Source organism: Poecilia reticulata, chromosome 1 (assembly GCF_904066995.2).
Source record: "Poecilia reticulata chromosome 1, P_reticulata-male-v2, whole genome shotgun sequence".
NCBI lineage: Eukaryota > Metazoa > Chordata > Actinopteri > Cyprinodontiformes > Poeciliidae > Poecilia > Poecilia reticulata.
The window spans coordinates 9,789,841-9,808,204 of NC_088830.1; the positions used below are offsets into that span (position 1 = coordinate 9,789,841).

The following is an 18,364-nucleotide window of genomic DNA, read 5'->3' on the forward strand; positions in this document are numbered from 1 at the left end:
CTTGATGTAAAATGCAGCTGTGCAGGCGAACCTCACAGGGATGTTGTTTCCGCAGCATCTGGGCAACACGAGCCAGATGTTGGAGGCTGATGAGGCTTTGTTTTCTCCTATCTGAGAGCACAGGTGTCACAAGAAAGGGCTGCTCCGATAATATGTTTTAACACAAAGCAATCATTTCGATTGAGTGCAATCATTTCGATTGAGTGACGTGGAATGGTAGTCATACACAATCACACTGCAGAGTTTTTAACAGCTTCCTTACTTGTCTTAGACAACGTCGTTCACTGAAGTCTCACCTCCATTTAAGGGTGTTTTCACGCCAGATAGTCTGGTAGATGCGGTTGGATTGGGGACCAAAGTGGGAACATTTTTTTTTTTTTTTTACATTTTTAGCTTTTGAGGTTTGCTTTCACACTGCAAACAATCCAAACCCTTTGAAAAACCTGTTAACCTCCTCACTTGTGGGGGCACAAGAACCACTGAACGAAATTTCACAAAAACCTCTGAACTCAACTTCCTGATTGACAAAATGTAAAAAAAAAAAAAAATTTTTAATGGAATATCGTCAAGAGATACACCGGCTTGATGTTAGCGGTGGCTACATGTGTTGGTAGCTTTATTAAATGTGTGCAGAAAGCCTTAAAACTCATTTGTCTTTTACTGCCCAGTCATAATCTTTATCTGCAAATGTGTACAATCATGATACGTCTTACTTATCTTTAAGAGTTTATATTAATGTCTCATCATTTATCCACGACTGTTTTGTTTCTCTGAGATATAAATATAACATATCATACTCACAATCTGCTCCTTGTTCTGCTTTTAATTTGTTACAGAAGGAAATGTGTTTCTCTAAGGCAGTGGTCCCCAAACTACGGCCCGCCTCCACATTTGGTCCAGCCCCCTGAACAACACCAGAGAGCGTTCAGATTTTTTTTCATATTTTCCAGTTTATATGTGGATTTTTGCTCAATCAGCAGGGGGCTCTTTAGCAGGAAGTGTGTCCATGTTTTGCATGGAACTACTTGACTTTTATATTAGCGGTAGAGCCACATTCCAGGTCAAATTCTTTGAAGCAATGCCTGTAAGTAGCAACTTATACTTCAAAACAAGCCTTTATGTTAACATATGAGGAATTCATATGTTAAAGTTACTTTCCCTCAATGGAATATATACTAGCCAGTCCCAGTGACCGTTTCACTAACGGTTTTTGCCCATGTGCTTTCTGGGTAAAAATCAATCGAGAAACGCGCACACACCCCGCCCCCCACCCCCGCTGAAAAGTCTCAACCCCCCCTCCCCCCTCCCGTTAACAATTTCTTGCGCCGCAGGTAATAAACGGGCAACACTTTTTCTGTTACAAACTGACTCCGGCCCCACTCCAGAGAAGGGAAAAGTTATGTGGACCTCACAGGAAAAAGTTTTGGGACCACTGCTCTAAGGTCTGCATGTGGAGGACACGCAGTCTTAAGTGATTCAAATGTTAAAGTCATGATGAGGAACTGGATCATTGCTGAGAGGTTCAATTAAACCGTCTCTGCTGCCCAAATCAAGAACGAACAAAACCAAGATGATTATAGTTCCAGGTTTCGGATGCAATCATCTCAAAATAAGTCACACTTATTTTATTTGGGTTACTGTGGCTACTGATGAAGGATGTTGGTCTCGAGAGGTTGCCACATCGTGACATCAGCGCACTTTCTCACCTGGCTTGCCTTGATGTTTCACCACACGGTTCAGGTTTATTATTCTCTTAAAGCCTTCTGTATTGCTCACCGTTATCCAGACTAAGAGGTGAGTCAGACAAGAAGTTAATATGAGATGGAGGTGGATGACTAAGGAAGGATGAAAGAGAGCAGCAGATCTCTGGTCCCGTTGCTAATTGCAATGTCTGTCAGAGGGAGCGTGGCTCCTCTCAAATGATTTAATGTTATTTATTACCCATCTTTCTGTCATTTCTAACTTTTAAAGACTGTGGTGATCCTAAATGTTGTTACATGGAAGATGTGTTAAAATGGCACTTTGATAAGGTTACGGAACTGAAATAATTAAAATAGCAAAGTGACATAATCATTTTGTTTATATAAAACAAGTGTTGCATTAGAAGAAGACTTTTAGACAGCATTGAAGAAATTGAAGAAATGATTGTTTTCCTTGGAAGTTTACTCATCATTGAAACAACTTTTATGTACATTTTCAGCTTCTGAGGACAAAATCGAACTCTTCCTTACTTGATGATAAAACGTGCAGCTTCCATAATTTTCAAAATTAAGACCTGGATGCACAAATTTGTAATTGTTGAGGATTTTCATTCGCTCTTAGATGGTTGGAAGGACACATACATGTTCTGCAAGTTTCACCAACACAGATTTAAGACTCTTTATGATGACAGAAATTTACGGAAGAAAATCCCACATGTTGTCAATTGCCAATAAATTTCCAAATACCCATAAGAGACCTAAAAGACCTAGCTGTGTAGCTAACAAAAGGTATATTAGCAGCTAGGTAGCGGTAGCCTCAACCACCATGAGTCACAGGATGCAATGAAGACATCTGCATGCGACTCAAATCTTTGAGTGACAGGAAAGTCACGCGAGAAAGATTGAAAAGTCTTGCTATGACAAAATTTAAGACGCGATTTGCATATTTAAATGTTAATTTACTTTTTTTTCTATGAATATAAAGACCTTCATTTTAGATACACAAACTTAAGACTTCTCGAGAGATGTGCGTACACAACGTAAAAATCCACGCTGACTGAATTTTGTGTATACAGAAACGATACACTTTTTGTATCTTCTGGTTGAATGATTTAAACTTATTGGTTTCCTTGGTCACACCTAGCCTTAATCCTCATTCAAGTCTGTCAACCATTTTTTGATGCCATTTGGGCCGGCCATATCAGAACCAGCTTTGATGTGTGCTTAAAGGATCATTGTTCTGTTAGAACGCTCGCCTAACCAGCTTTTGGTTTGAGGTGAAGTTGAAGAATTTGGAGAAAGTCCTTAATTTTTATGGATTTTTTTTTTTTGGTTTGTGCAATGCAACAACACCACTGACAGTAAAACAGCCCCATAGCATGATCATACCATCACTGTGCTTCATTATTAGGTTTGAAAGCCTCGCCCTGACATCTCCAAACTTGTAGTTATTTTGACCAAATACGTCTCTCTTTGACCATGAGTCGTTTCTGCAGACAGACAAGCTGGGAAGATTTTGGAAAAAGGTTGGTTCTTATTGGGGACGGCGGTGTTCCAGTATCTTCTAGTTTATTTGATTGGTTTTGGTGGTTCATGTGCTGCTTCTGAAAATCCTAACCAGTTCTTGTTTTCTTCTGAGTGGAATAGCTCAGGCTGCTCTGTTGAAACTTTGATTCATTTGGACCTTCCAGTAATATAATGATCCCAAATGCAGATTTTTACATACATATTAGAGTTGTAAATCAGTTTAGCAGTATTTAAGCAAAAAGCATAAAAACTTAATAAAAAAAAAAAAGGTAAATGTAATAAATGCAACAAAAAAATCTCATCTGTTTTTCAGGGTATTTTTGTTTTATTTCATCTCATAACTGTAAAAATATATTCTTGAAATAAATAAATATATGAAATAAATATAATGTGTGCCCTAAGGGGGGGAAACAAACAAACATATAAATAATAAAATCCATCAAAATGTTTGCCTTTTACTAGTCAGACGCTCGCTGTCGTGACTGCAGACAGTCGGGTGTACAACAGCTAAATTCCTTCACTGAACGAGTCCCTCGTGTTTCAACCAAAAAGACCCGTCTCTCGTTTCGTCATCCTCTCGAACTTTGCAGAGCAGTGGTAGTTTCTAAGCAGCAGCTGATTTCCAGAACAAGCATGGCTGCTTTCCAGTGCATGAAACTATTGTGTGTGTTTTTTTTTGTGTGTTTTTTTTTTTTTTTGTAATACAAACAAGCCATAGCAGCCTCGATAATGTTAGACAGAAAAAAACAACTAAAACATCTACTGACAGTAGTGGAGCAGTGAAGTTCCAGCAGACAGAAAGGCTACCAGCAGCTGGTGGTTAATCACACAACTATCAGATCCAGTCCATTTGAGCATGTATTTGGATTTTTATCAAATGAAAACTAATAAAAATCCAAAAAAAGAATTATCCTCTTGGCCACCAGGGTCTTTCCGTAGGCCACTGAGGAACATTTGAGGAACCTCCTCTGTGTCCCTTTGTTAGAGTTCACTTGCGTTTTTCTTCTCATATCCCAGACTTTTTTCCTTCTCTCTCCAACCCAACAGCGTGAATTAGACTCTGTGCTGTCTTTGCGACCCTGTTCCGTCCAGATCCACAAGATCCTCCGTCTCCAAAAAAAAAGGAAAGGGATGATGTTCGGCGCATTCAGTTGGCCTGTTTCGACCGGTTTTGGTTGCATTAGGGCACAGATGGCTTTTAACCCTCAGCTCTGTCCCAATATGTCTCTGTACAGGTCTGGGACTCTCTCCGGATCGACGGGCCTTGGTAGGAAGTGCGTGAACCTCTGATGCCGTCGCGACCTCGTTCCGTCTCGCGATGTTCCATCTTTGTTCAGCCCAACGAAGTAGAAGGCCCCTTTCTCCCCGTGCCGGTAGATGTTTGAGGAGTAAGTGTTGTACCAGTTTTCCTCAAACTGCTCCTTGAAAACGCACTCCGCTGACAGCTTTTCCTGCGGGAAAAAATAAGGGACGTTAGCTTTGTGGTGCACAAAAAACCCACTTTCACATTCTAAAATGCTTGAACTTGTCAAAATCAAACTGAATTTCTATCCACTGCACAGAGATTTGCTAAAAAGACTATTAGAGATTAATACAATTTTATAAAAATACACGAGCAGAAAAGCATTTCAACGATTCTTTTTATTTTTTGGCAATAGAACCACAGTGGATTATTGATCTGTATAGATGACGAGAATCGTTCAGCAAAAATCAGCACTGAGTGTATATTTACTAAATGTGTGATCCTTACCGATCCATACAGCTCCCCCTTGCTGTTCATGGCGAGGTAAAGGCCGCTGTCCACCCCTCTGATGCTGACCAGACCAACTGCAAGACTGATGAACTCCAGAATACCTGCGAAGGCAAAATAAAATGAGTAAATTTACATCTAGGTTAACACAAACATGGAAGAACAGTGTCCATATGAGTAAAAAAAACCCATGAGACTATAATGACCTTTGACTCAGATCTGTCCCAAACCTTCAGCAGACTAAGAAGCTGCTTGGCGCTCCCACACCAACAGGGGGCCCCAAAGAGCACCTGAACTGTTACTCAACTCACACATGGAAACATATGATTCTTTGTGCAACTGATACATTAGAAGAAGTCAAGTAAAACAAATTTGTGATGATTTTTAAAGCACCATGTGTGCATTAGAACAGTCAGTGTGTAAAGACGTTTTTCTGACCAACATGGGTCAACGCTTTCGGACACTGGTGGTTCTAGACCAGCTTGAACACGGGGGGCAGGGAGGGTGTCCTAGTTTTTTAAATTGAAGCACAAAACAAAGACAATGAAACAATACAATTTATTGTTTCATTGTAATACTGATATATACATATACTGATATTGTATAAATCAAATGACAACTGTGGCCCTATTTTGCTCAAGCTACAAGTGCAACATTTTAACTTTATAATTTGTTGTAAAAGTAAAAGTGTGAATTCAAAACGTGGTCCCAGCAACCAATCAGTTGCTGTTTCTGTTCCAGTGAAAATCAGAAGAAAGTGACTCGACAGGTTAACCGGGCCACTGGCCCCTGTTGGTCCCCCGCCTAGAACCACCCATGTTTTAGAATGAGGTTGAATGATTTCTGCTCCATGTCTCTGTAATATCTACACAATTAAACTGCTGAGGATAAAAAGTATTTATATAAGAAACATCCCAGTTCTCTCCTCATATATATATATATATATATATATATATATATATATATATATATATATATATATATATATATATATATATATATATATATATATATATATATATATATATATATATATTTGTGTGCGTGCGTGGTTACATATATAGATATTATTCTCCGCGGTAGAATAGCGCCCTGGGCAGTGAGCCATATTGCCCCTCTCAAAAGTTGCCACTGAGCCTGAGACGCGCTGTGCTCTTGCATCAAACTGCGTCAAGATGTTGAAGTGCCTGACTCGAGAACAAGAAGTTCCGCATCCCGGGAAGCACTTAGCGATTCCCGGCAGAAGTCCACTGTGATGAAGAGGAGCTGCTGACCCGAACCTCAAACAGGGGGACACAGCAGAAATGTGCAAAACGCTGACATATCCGTTATCCGAGGAAAGGTTTCTCTCTGGGAACAAATAACTAGAACATGTACGAGTGAGAGCAGCATCAGCCTTCATCAGAGGGATTAATGATGAGCAAATGATCCTGCATGACTTGAGTGTCGGAGTGTTGCGTGCTGTGATGTAAATGACGCAGTCCTGCACTATTCCTAAAATGTCCTGACTAGTTTAAATGTATATTTGTTTTTAAAGTGATCCCAGTTTATTAAATATAATCATGGCACTGCACAGATTTTTATGTTTTCGTTTTTATTTGTGTATTTATTGCGCTCTCCTTTACTACTATTACTACTACTGCTGCTGCTACAATCCCTACCGAATCTGCTGTGGTCTTTCCTGGTGCCCTCCACCGTCCCGTCCGGATGGATTTCCAGGTGGAAGCCGGTCCTGCAGTAAAGCTGCCGCCGCCTCAGGATCCCTTTCAGGTGGCTCAGGTCCGCCAGGCTCCGGGATAGCCTCTCCGCGGACACCAGGTTCTCCTGCTGCTGGTGCTGGTGGTGGTGGTGCTGCTGCTGCTGCTGGTGCTGCTGCTGTTGGTGGTGGTGCTGGTGGTGATGGTGCTGCTGCAGCAGCGGCTGTCCTCCCAGCATCAGTCCCGTTGCAGAGTTGTAGTCCACGGCCCCCGCTGGGGTGAGAACGAAATGCGAACCGACCGAAGCCGAAGCGGCTCCAAAGCTATCCAGAAACCCGTTGGCGAAGCTCCCGACCTCAGCCACTGCCCCCATCACAAGATCCAGAAGCCCCCCTCCCCCCCCTAAAGATCCCCCAATGCCTGGTCGCGTGCGCAGGAGATCCGAGGTCCGAGTGATGAGCGATGATCCACTGGTTTTCTTTTCTTTCCTTTTTAATATTTACCGGCGAGGATCGACCCGGCAAAACGACTGGAGAAGAAGAAAAAGTTATGCGTAATTTTTTTATTATTATTATTATTATTATTATTTTTTTTTTTGGCGCACCGCTAATTAGATTGTCATTGTGGACGGTGCGGCTGGGAGGGGAGGAATTAAACTCCTGCGTTATGTTGACTCGAATGAGCTGCAGCAATCCGCTTCCCTTCCTCTCCTCTTCTTTTTATCCGCTCCCTCTCCCTTCCTCACCTTTGGATACTCCCCCTTTTTTTCAAACCAGGGTTCCTTCTCCCTCTCTCTCTCTCTCTCTCTCTCTCTCTCTCTCTCCCTCCCTCGCTCTTTCCTGCTGAATTCACTTAGCGATTTAAAAAAAAAATCTCCTGCAGCAGATCACAGACACAACTGCACCTCGCTCCTCAGCGCATTGGCTCGTATTCACGCACCGAGTTGCCTCTTTATGCAAAGTGCGCCCGGATCCCCTCCTCGTGTGGCTCATTTGCGCTCTCCTCCATCCCTCTGCTTCTCTCGGCTCTGCTGTCTCATCTTTGATGTTCCGTGTTTAGCGCGCTCAGACTCCTAAACCAGGGCGCGACGAAGGCGTACAGGTGCCCCGACATAAATTTGTATGTTTAGAAATTGTATTTATTTCCGTTATATGCAAATTCGTATGTTCCAGGGCCGGATTTACAAGGACGTGGGCCCCTGGGCTGGAAAGACGTTTTTGGTGGCATTTTCACTAGAGAAAAGATATTTTTGCTAATTCAATTCAATTTATAGCACAGTACTAGTCTTAAAAATACTGATATCAATAGATGATGGCAAGTTTAATACGTCCCAGTTGCTTCATGTTGTTTCCACACACACAAAAAAATGAAATACTTCATGATTTTCAAATGCTTCAAATCAGAATTTTCAAATCTGATTTTAATATCAATGTTTTCCTGAAGTGAGGACTGCGGGTTTTTAACAATTTTCCAGCAGATTGACATCAACGTCCTCCACATGGAAGGTAAACCACAAAATATACTTTTTTTTTTTTTTTTTACTAAAGAGTAAGAGCAGAGCACAAGGTTTAGTGGAAGGAAAAAGTGCAATAGAAGAAAAGGTGCAGAAGCAAGTAGTAGCTGCCGAATTACTCTGCCAGAACTTCCAATGGCGACTGTGGTATGAATTTGTTTGATTAGCTGGCAAACAAGAATCAGCGTTTATGAGTTCAAATGGAAGATAAGACCAAGGAGTACAAATTATCTATTGGTCAATTTCAAAAGCAACTCGGGCTTTCTTTACACACCAGCAGAGCTGCAGCCTTACCGCCACCGATGCAGCAATTTGCGCAAAAAGAGCTCTGATCAACTATTGATCGCACCAGAACATTAGTGCACTTTTCATTTTTAGCTGTTTTGTAGTAATATTTAATAATAACCATATCTGATTAGTTTCACTTTTTAGCTAAATTACTTGCGAACTTTTCAACGAGACTCCAGTTCACTGAGATGAACCTAGATTACGTCACCAGCGGAAAGAGAAGCGGAAAGAGATTAATTATGCGCAAAATTTCAGGGTCACACGAGGGAGGAGTGCGCCACTCCACAACACCTTGGGAGTATAGAACAAACGGAAGGTGCGATGAGGTGTGCGTGCGTGCGTGCGTGTGTGTGTGTGCGCGCGCGCGTTTCTAAAAGTGACATCGCCCCCATCCTAATCGTTTTGCAGCCCCGATTCCCAAATGACTCAGGTGCAGCGGGAGACGGGAGGAAAGCCCCCGTTTGCGTAATTTTCGCACCCGTTTGCTGATTTACTGCTTCTGTTTCATGTAAGACAGCCGCACTTTTACAACACACACAGACACACGCACATACACGCACACACACCTGTGCAAACGACTACACATGACTGTCAATCCCTCATTGATCTTTCCATTATGCTTTGAACAGGGGAGAAGCCCATATATACACCTATCTTTAATTGTGGTCTTAAAAAAATATCAAAGACGCAGCTTCAAAGCGCATCTTGTAAGAGGATCAACAACTCGACTGTAGCTGCGTGTTTGAACTCCAAACTTGCAAAATACCCAGACACTTGACACTTGAAGGACTTGAGGGTAAAAAAAAAAGGGAGTACCTGTGATGCTGATTCTTTAGTAAATAAACGGATTTTTATTGGCTTATGAATGCTGGACTCTGTCATTGAACGCTAAGCAGGTAGATTATACGGGCTTTAGATTCATCTAATTGTGGAATCAATTACCAGATGCGTGTTTTATGGACCTATACCATATACCTACTGGTATATGCAAAAATAAGATGCTTGTAACAGACGAGACATGTGTTGTGCACAAATAGAGGACTTACAGCATTTGTTTATTTTGAAGTATGTTTTTTGATGCAAGTGCATTAATCTAACAAATCTAAGGTCACCCAATGTACATATGTGCAATAAAACTTTATTGCACATATAGATGTAAAGACAAATATGGCCACTATAATATTTTCTATATGGACAAATTCTATGTGTCCATACATTTAGACAAATGTAGTATAGTACATAGTATTGCAAAAGTATTCATACTCCTTAAGTCTTTTTGCATATTGTTACATTACAGCCAAGTAGTTCATTTTATGTGATGGAACAACACCGAGTAGCACGCAACTGTGAAAATGAAGGAAAACACAGCAGAAGAGTTGTGACAACCTCAGTTATATTTGCGTATTATTATTTTTTTAATTCACATTAATGCATTTCTTTGTGTTGGTGTGTCACATGCAATTCCCATAAAATACACTGAAGTGTGTATTAGCAATGTGACATGTGAAAATGTTCCAGGGTCATGAAAACTTAAGGATTAAAAAAATTTAAAAAAAAAAAAAATAAATATATATATATATATATATATATATATATATATATATATATATATATATATATATATATATATATATATATATATAGCTAGATGACATAGTTTGTTTTTTAAAAAAGAGAATGCAGCTCCCACTAAAAAAAATGTGTAACTTTGACATAAGTAATTAAATTAAGTTTATCAAACTCCATACACTTCATAAATTAACTTGGATACATTTAATTTGATTCCTTGTCATATTTTTAAGTTGAAACACATTCTCTTTTTTTCAGTGTATATATCAAGGGTGGGTGTTTCTTGTATTGTCCATCATTTATCATGATAAATTTCTTATGATGAGATTTTGATTTATCGCCATCATGGTAACGTCCAATTAATGATGTTTTAAACCCCCTCAAACTGTGTGTTTTGTTGGGATTGTTATTTCTACAAATTTTCTCCACTGTTTGTTTAATAAAGACATATCAATAAATTAAACAACATGATCAAATGCAGTTACTGTGTGCATCTTAGTCACATAAATCGCACTTCTTTATGTGACTAAGTGTCCTAAAGAAGCATGTTATAAATGGGGAATGTTTTTCAAGAGCAGTATGTGTTTGTGGGGCTGTAATCTTTGTGACACACACACACATGTATTAAATCCTTGTTTTTTTGTGTTATTTTTGCAGTTTAACATGAACTTATTCAACTTTTTGTCAATTCTGGTTACAGAATCCTGTATGTGGAATTGATTTTGGCAGAAAAAACAGACTTGCGCGCTTGTACTCCCACAGCCTCTGCTGGTGCCCCGCCTTTCCCCCTGCGTCAAATTGATAAATGAGGTTCAGACGCGGAGGTGTGTTCAGAGCGGTCACTTCATGTACCCACACCTCAGGTTATGCAGCTTGACCAAAAGATATAGTAGTTCATATATGTTTAATACAGCCCTACGAGTGCGCACACTTTTATGTGTATGTGTTTGATACACGATGCTCTCCCTCTTTCCCTTAGTTCATTAGTATTTATGACCAACACAAAAGATTTCTTTTTTTTTCTTTTTTTTTTAAAGGAAGCTGGATCAATCGGAATCGCCTGAGGCTGATCAGACGTATTGGATATCGACCTGGCCTCAATGAAGACGTCAACTTCACATCCCCACGCTCACTCACAGCAGAGCAGTTCCCAGGGTCACATGATTTGTTTTAAATTATAACGTCCATGTTGTTTTGTGGGGTTTTTTTCTCACTATTGCTGTGGCCATGGAGAGAAATGAAGCATGAAGTGACTGCAGTATGAGAATGAGGAGGAGGAGGAGGATGAAGAGGTGGGTTAAAGTCATACCCCCCGACTCCACTGCTCCCTCCCAATACATATAAACACACAAAGAGATTGCTGCCTTTAATGGAAAAGCTGGGTAATGGAATAACTGAAGGAAGTAGCCTGGAGGTTATTAATGCAAGTGATCTCCAAACTACTGTCTGGGGAACTCCTGGGGTTCACAGAGGCACAAATTAAAAGGTCAAATTAGATGCACTCTGTATTTCTGTTGTTGTTTTATGTAAAAAAAAAAAAAAAAAAGGAACAACAAAAAAAAAAAGCAGTAAAACTTTTATTTCATGGCTTTCAGATTTGTACATATTTTACATATTTTGCCTTGTTACAACCACAAACATAAAGCATTTTATTGTTTTTCTTTTTTTGCAATAGCTGTTGAATCAACATTAGGTGAGCTGAAATATAATCCCTTTAGTGAAAATGAAACTCTGAAAAGTGTGCCATCCATCCAACCATCCATCCATCCATCAGAAACACGTTCCACCTGCGCGTGATTTAATCCCAGTATAAATCCAGCTGTTCTGCGAAAGCTTCAGATCTTCGTGAAAGAACATTAGTGAACAAACAGCACGTTAAGACCAATGAACACACCTGGACAGCCCACGTTCAATTTGTGGAGTTTATAGTAGGCCGTAAAGCAGTAACTCAAAATCAGATACCTGACAATTTGCTGTTCAAGCCATCATTTGAAAATGGGACTTGCAAAACCCACCGTCCGCCTGAGCTGGAAGGAAAAGCATTCGTCAGCGCAGCATGCGAGATATCCATGATAACTCCAGAGGAGGTGCAGACTTGAAAATCAACATCCAAAGTCACTTTACATACAGTGACTGGGCTTCATTACAGATTACAGAAAGTATTGACACAGGGGGCTGAAAATAAATGCACGCCACACTATTCAGATTTTTATTTCTAAAAAAAATTTCTAGGAACATTTAGCATTTTTTTTCCGCTTTGCGTTTATGAACTACTTTCTGTTTATGTATCACATTATCCATCCAGCTGTGCCACTGTGCAGAACCCCTATGACATATCTCAGTAAAATGGGAGTTTGTGATTAATATTGAAAAATGGCAAAGTTCAAGGGGTAAAATACTTTTGTAAGACACCGAATCGTTCTTTTCCTAGAAGTTTCTTTTCCTAGAAGTTGTCACAAATGTCACCTGACCATTTTTTTTATTTGTTTATTAGACATCTGTAAATAATCCATGAGCAAATAAATTTGCATTTTAAACGGACTATTTGGCACAAAATGCAGAATTTGTTTGTATGACTCTAGTTGAAACTGTAACAAGTATCGCAAATAAAACTGTGAATATGTCGTCACCAAGTTGATCTCCAAAGAATTACCAAACAACAAATGCATTGCTCAGGTGTTGTACAAGGTCCCTGCTGAATTGTGACTGTTTCTCAAACAGTCAACAAGTTGTTGTAAGAAAATGAGCAGAACAACACAAAACCAGAGTGACATTTCTTGAAAGACCTTCACAAAACTAACAGAACTATTGATCAAGACCATACAGTGGGCTATGAGTGGAAAAGAATCTTGTAACAGATTAAAAGGACTTAAACCCACAATCAACCGTCATTTTTATTTCAACCCAGACATCTTGATATTTGTTGTTTGATCTGGTTTTAGCTAAGTACCGGAGTGATCCACTGAGCTTCATGTGTGAACAGGTGACAGGCTCCTCCATTAGACTTCCACTCTTTATTCTCACAGCATCAAAGCCTTAAGAAAAGCCCCATCAGGTTAACATCAGTCCTGCATGTGGAGACTTAAAATGAAGACTCCATCTTTGATATCTGTTTGATATCTGTTTCCCAGGCTGCTTTGATTCTCCACTTACCCTTGAAAACCTGACACCGGGCTGACCCTCAATGAGAGGCGATGACTGACACAAGTCGATGTGATCGGTCATTCCTAATTTTCCCAGTATGTAAAGTGAGACGCCTTTTATGCAAGTTCCAGAAAGTGTTCGTACGCAATCGTTTTAAGGGTTGGAGACATGGTGAAAGAAGTCTCGTGCGGCAGAGATGGGAAGATTAAAGGTGAATGTCAGCCTTAAATGTAACACGAATTAAGAACAGCAGAAATAATTTATGTATTGAACTCTGTTATGTTAAAGAAAAGACAAAAATATGTATTTATTTTAATACACGGGAGCAATGAGGCAAGGAATGGCAAAGTGTTAAACCCACTGTTTTAAATTTAAAAAGCTTAGATTAAAACATTTTGAAGAATGTTTGAATGTTTTAATTTTCACAAAGAGATTAGCTATTTTATGTATTTCCTATAGTACTGTAGTTTGGTCATTTTACTGATGTGTTACAAATTAGTCTTTTATTTCATTTGATGTGTTTTCATTCTTTCACACAGTTCAAACCAGAAGTTTACATACAGACCGATATGAAGGATATGTCTTTTCTTCCCTCACTGTCTGAAGTTAAATCAAACCAAACTTTTCCTGAATTAGGTCAGTTAGACTTACAATTTCTATCTGTAAAATACCAAAATAATGAGAGAAAAAACATATCGGAGAATAAGTCAGAAGTTCACAAGAAGTTCCTCTGTATTTGGTAGCATTGCTTTTGAACTGCAAATTCTGTCAGTTAACCTATCAGGAGTTTCCGAGTCCCTGACATCATCATCTGGCTTTCCCTCATATTTGAAAGTGATGGTAATCATTCCACATGAAAACTTCTGGTTTTGAAGACATTCATATATCTCTGATGTCTTTATTCTCTCGTTGTTGTAATATTTAACAAATAAAAGAAATAGATGTTCTAACTGAATTAAAATGACAGAAGTTTGGTCTGATGATTTAATTTCACACTGTGAAAAAGGTGTGTCTCTCTTATTCGGTTTACGTAAACTTTTGGTTCCAATTGTATTTTATTGTACTTTCACTGATTTCAGTTTTAAGACAGTTTTGTGCTTTTCTCCAAAGTCCCAGACATATATGTCCCAGACATAACGCATATGCGTTAATAATTTACAGTGAATTAGATTAATCACTCACTCTCACTCACTCAGTCAAGCATCAAATCCCTGCTAGGAGTTCTTCGCTCTCGGCCTCACCATCATCTCGCGATGAGACCGGTCGACTCGCGACAGTCTTGAGCTGCCCTTAAACTTACAGTCACAGCAGCAGCACTGACGGCAACAATGGCCGCTTTCCGCAGAGCGGCAGCGCTGGCCGGCAAACTGAACCCTTGGTCTGCTACTAAAAGCGAGCTTCTTGGGGCTCCCAGCCTGAACGGACGACGGACTCGGAGGTGTCTGACAGCCGGGCTGTGTGCCGCAGCGGGAGGTGTCCTGGCTCTGTACTTTTATAACAAAATGTGGAGCGACAGGAAGAGGATGATGAGACGCAGCATCAATGGTCTGCCGCTGCCGTCCATCCCCACCGTTGAAGCTAAAGAGAAGGTACGTGGCTATAAAAACAAGGCAGCTAGCCAGCCGGTTAGCTGTTGTGACACGTAGCGACGTAAAAACGAATCTCTGTTGACACAAGGGCCCATCTAAGGGCGAAAAAAGAGAGAGACCCCATTAAGAAAACAAGTCAAGTGTTGTGTATTCTAGGCATGCTTCCTTCCGCGCGCAGCTCCCGCTTTGGTTTTCCTAGCAGTTACCATATTTTTTCCTCTCTCCCTCAGCTTTTTTTTTCTTTTTTGGGTGGGTAAAGTGTGTCATTTATTTCCAACACGCACGGTGGAAACAGTTCGCTCACTGTTTGGCTGCAGAGGAAGGAGTGGCGCTCTCCCTCTCACTCTGGTGCTGAAATGACAACACGAGCTCCAACGGTCGTCACACTGCGCAGCTGCGCTCGTGACAGGGTTCACACTTTGACTGATAAAAACAACCCAACACATCTTAGTAAACACAATAATGTTCAAAATGGAAACACCACACTAGAAAAAATTTAAAATGAAATAAAAGCATGTTGTTTGTCAAGACAATTTTATCTGAAAGAGGAAAACAAAAACGTACAAATACCACGCCCCTGCTGCTGAGACTGTAGGTTTAAAACTTAAGACTGTCGCGAGTCGATTGTGTGGATTGAGCGTTATTTCTCACGTGAATGGCACTCGAGTTTTTCCTGGCTATCAAACATAAGATTATATTTCATAGAGAAGATGACTTGACTTTTAGACACTTGTCAGATTTAATTAGTGGCACAAACTATATGCCACGAATAGGGGCACTGCACCAGAGGGGGCGCCAAACCTATAGTGTAAAAATAATTTTGAGTAAGCATTTTTTTGCATTTAACAGGGGTTTATGCAAGTGTAAATTATGCTATTTGAAACATAGGCACACCTATAATGTGTCCATATTCACCACAGAATGTGCAAAGTTGCGTCCCTACACTACTCACTAAAACTTGACTTAGACCCGTGACCTAAAACTGAACTTTTATGAACAACTCCTTCGTATATTTAGGAATAAAATCAACCTGCTACGTATTGCAGCTGATGCACTCCATATCCATCCATCCATTTTCTTGACACCCTTGTCCCTCAGTGGGGTCGGGAGGGTTGCTGGTGCCTATCTCCAGCTAACGTTCTGGGTGAGGGGCGGGGTACACCCTGGACAGGTTGCCATGCCAGTCTGTCGCAGGGCAACACAGAGACACACAGGACACACAACCATGCACACACACACACACACTCACACCTAGGGGCAATTTAGACAGACCAATTAACCTGACAGTCATGTTTTTGAACATGTGGGAGGAAACCAGAGTACCCGGAGAGAACCCATACATGCACCGGGAGAACATGCAAGCTCCATGCAGAAAGACCGGGGCCTGGAATTGACCCCAGAACCTTCTTGCTGCAAGGCAACAGCTCTACCAACTGCGCCACTGTGCAGCCCGCACTGCATATCAAATCAGCTAATTTTCACAAAACATTTACTTCAACAAAAATAATAACTATTTAATTGATTGAGTTAAGTAAATCTTTTTATTTATTGAATTAAATAAATCTTTTCTAATGCTTTATACTACAAAACTGCAATAGTAAGCTATAGCTATGTTGTAAAGAGCAATAAAAAAAGAAGTATTCAATGGTATCCTGGGAATGTCATAATTCATAAAATGTCAATAGCAACTGAAATGCTGTTTTTGAGGAAATGCTGTTTTTGAGGGATGCAGCGTCTAACCAACAATCAGCTGCAGCTGCAGACATGTTGACGATAGTCTCGGCAACTGTTCTTTTAAAAACAGTTTCGCTGTCAGTTGTGAGGGTTGTGGAGCTGGAAAACAAGTGGATTTGATTGATTAGTTGAATTAGCTGTTTATGAAAATGTTATTTTTAGAAAGTCTGATTTTTTTTTCCTCCAGTTCAGTCATTGGGCTTCTGTAGTTCAGATTGATGCTGGCCTGCTCAGGGCCAACCATTTTTTGCCCATCATGTTGTGGACTTTGACTTTAGGTCAACTCCCAGAAGGAATAACTGAAATAAAAAAAAGTGTCTTTAAAATATTTTCTGTCATTTGTAATTTATTTTTATGAACACAAGACTAACACTAAGCATGCAGCCAGAGCTAAAATTAAAGTTAAACTGCTATTGAACTTGCAGCTGTAATTTCAGTGAAAGTACTGACTATATAAACAACACACCACACGTACGATTATCCACTATGGTTTGTTGGTCTTTCACATAAAACCACAATACAGTAAGACGAAGTTAACTGCTGTAGTGTAGAAGACATCAATATTTTTGCATTGCAGTGTAGAAATGAATTTGAGGTGACTCTGTTTTGTAATCGCACTGACACAACTGTATTTACACGGGGTAGTTTATAGAAAATACTTAGAACACGGGCTGGTTTAAAAGCGATACTGAGAACGGCATAGGGAGAAAATTAAACGCTGCAGCTGTGAAGGGGAGACACCCAGATGCCAAAGGGGAAAACACCTGGAGCATCTGCTGTGCAGTCATGAGAAGCAGGCAACACATCAGTTGCAGCTTTAGTGGTGGATACATGATAACTAGACAAGAACAAAGTGTACCATGTGAAGTCCAGTCGATGCTCCCTACCGATGAATAATTCTCTCTTTTCAGTGAAGCCTGCATGCTTCTATATCATGTTGAGCGGCATGGGATGTAAAGCCTTGTTGCCTTTGGAAAACTTTAAAAACTCCATTCATTAGTGAAAGTCAAACCCACGGGTGCAGAGTCTCCTAATCTCCATCACAGTTACTTCCCTACAATCAACTATTCATCTCTTACTCGCGCCTTCTAGATCTCGTTTGGTAAAGGAAGCATCAAAGCTTTATGAATGGACTTGCATGCTCATTAGCATGATCGCTGAGCCGAGTACAAACTCAAACAGGCTTAAATATGGAAACCTCTCTGCTAATTGCACAGCTGCAGTCTCTTGGTGGATCTCTGCAGCTAATCCAGCAGCAGTCAGGTCTGTACTGAAAGGGAGAGACGGAGAGACCAATCAAGTAGAAAGTAGTACCGGCTTGTGTGTGTTTGTGTGCGCCTGTATTCTCTTGTTTAGTTGTAGCAGAAGAGCCGATGCTATTTATAATCTCAGAGAGCTAAATCAAGACTTGGTGCCAAGAATAGATGGAAATGCTCATTATTAAAGTGCAGCATTAAGGAAGAGGCTCGGATGCTGAAGTCCATGAGACTTAAGAGGTGGGTTGACAAAACTGAACAGGAATTTTTAGTTTGTAAAGCCGACCTATTAGTATTCACCTGAGCTTCTCCTGGATTGCTGAAAATGCTATGATCTGTAGAAAAAGCTCTGAACATTTTTATCTGAGGATTTTTATCTGACCTGGTGGTCTGGTGCACTTGACTGGGAATCAAAGTTGCAACTTTTGTTACATTTTCAGCTGGTATGGTTCACTTTCACACTGCACTGTGTCAAATAAATCAAACCCTTTGAAGAACCTATTTCCTCCGTCACCTGTGGTGGCGCTGCACCAAGAGCCACTAAAGGAAACAACACAAAAACCTCTGAAGAAGACACTGAGGGCAACCTTCTTCTTC

At 40.3% G+C, this 18,364-nt stretch overlaps 2 protein-coding genes across 8 annotated transcripts in view; one reads left to right on the plus strand and one right to left on the minus strand.

Annotated features, from left to right (window-relative positions):
- Positions 1–3,530: 3,530 nt before the first annotated feature.
- On the minus strand, positions 3,531–8,179 carry LOC103462446 (fibroblast growth factor 9). The gene is made up of 3 exons (XM_081605071.1): positions 6,639–8,179; positions 4,978–5,081; positions 3,531–4,678 (listed from the first exon to the last, which is right to left on the minus strand). The coding sequence occupies exons 1-3, from the start codon at positions 7,045–7,047 to the stop codon at positions 4,433–4,435; spliced, it is 759 nt and encodes a 252-aa protein (XP_081461197.1). The 5' UTR covers positions 7,048–8,179; the 3' UTR covers positions 3,531–4,432.
- Positions 8,180–14,449: 6,270 nt separating this feature from the next.
- micu3a (mitochondrial calcium uptake 3a) overlaps positions 14,450–18,364 on the plus strand; it is a 28,611-nt gene continuing 24,696 nt past the window's right edge. For all 7 annotated transcript variants that reach the window (XM_081605075.1, XM_081605086.1, XM_081605080.1 and 4 more), the window contains exon 1: positions 14,450–14,777. In XM_081605075.1, the coding sequence (XP_081461201.1) occupies positions 14,517–14,777 (261 nt within the window). In that variant the 5' untranslated portion in view covers positions 14,450–14,516. The remainder of the gene's footprint in view (positions 14,778–18,364) is intronic.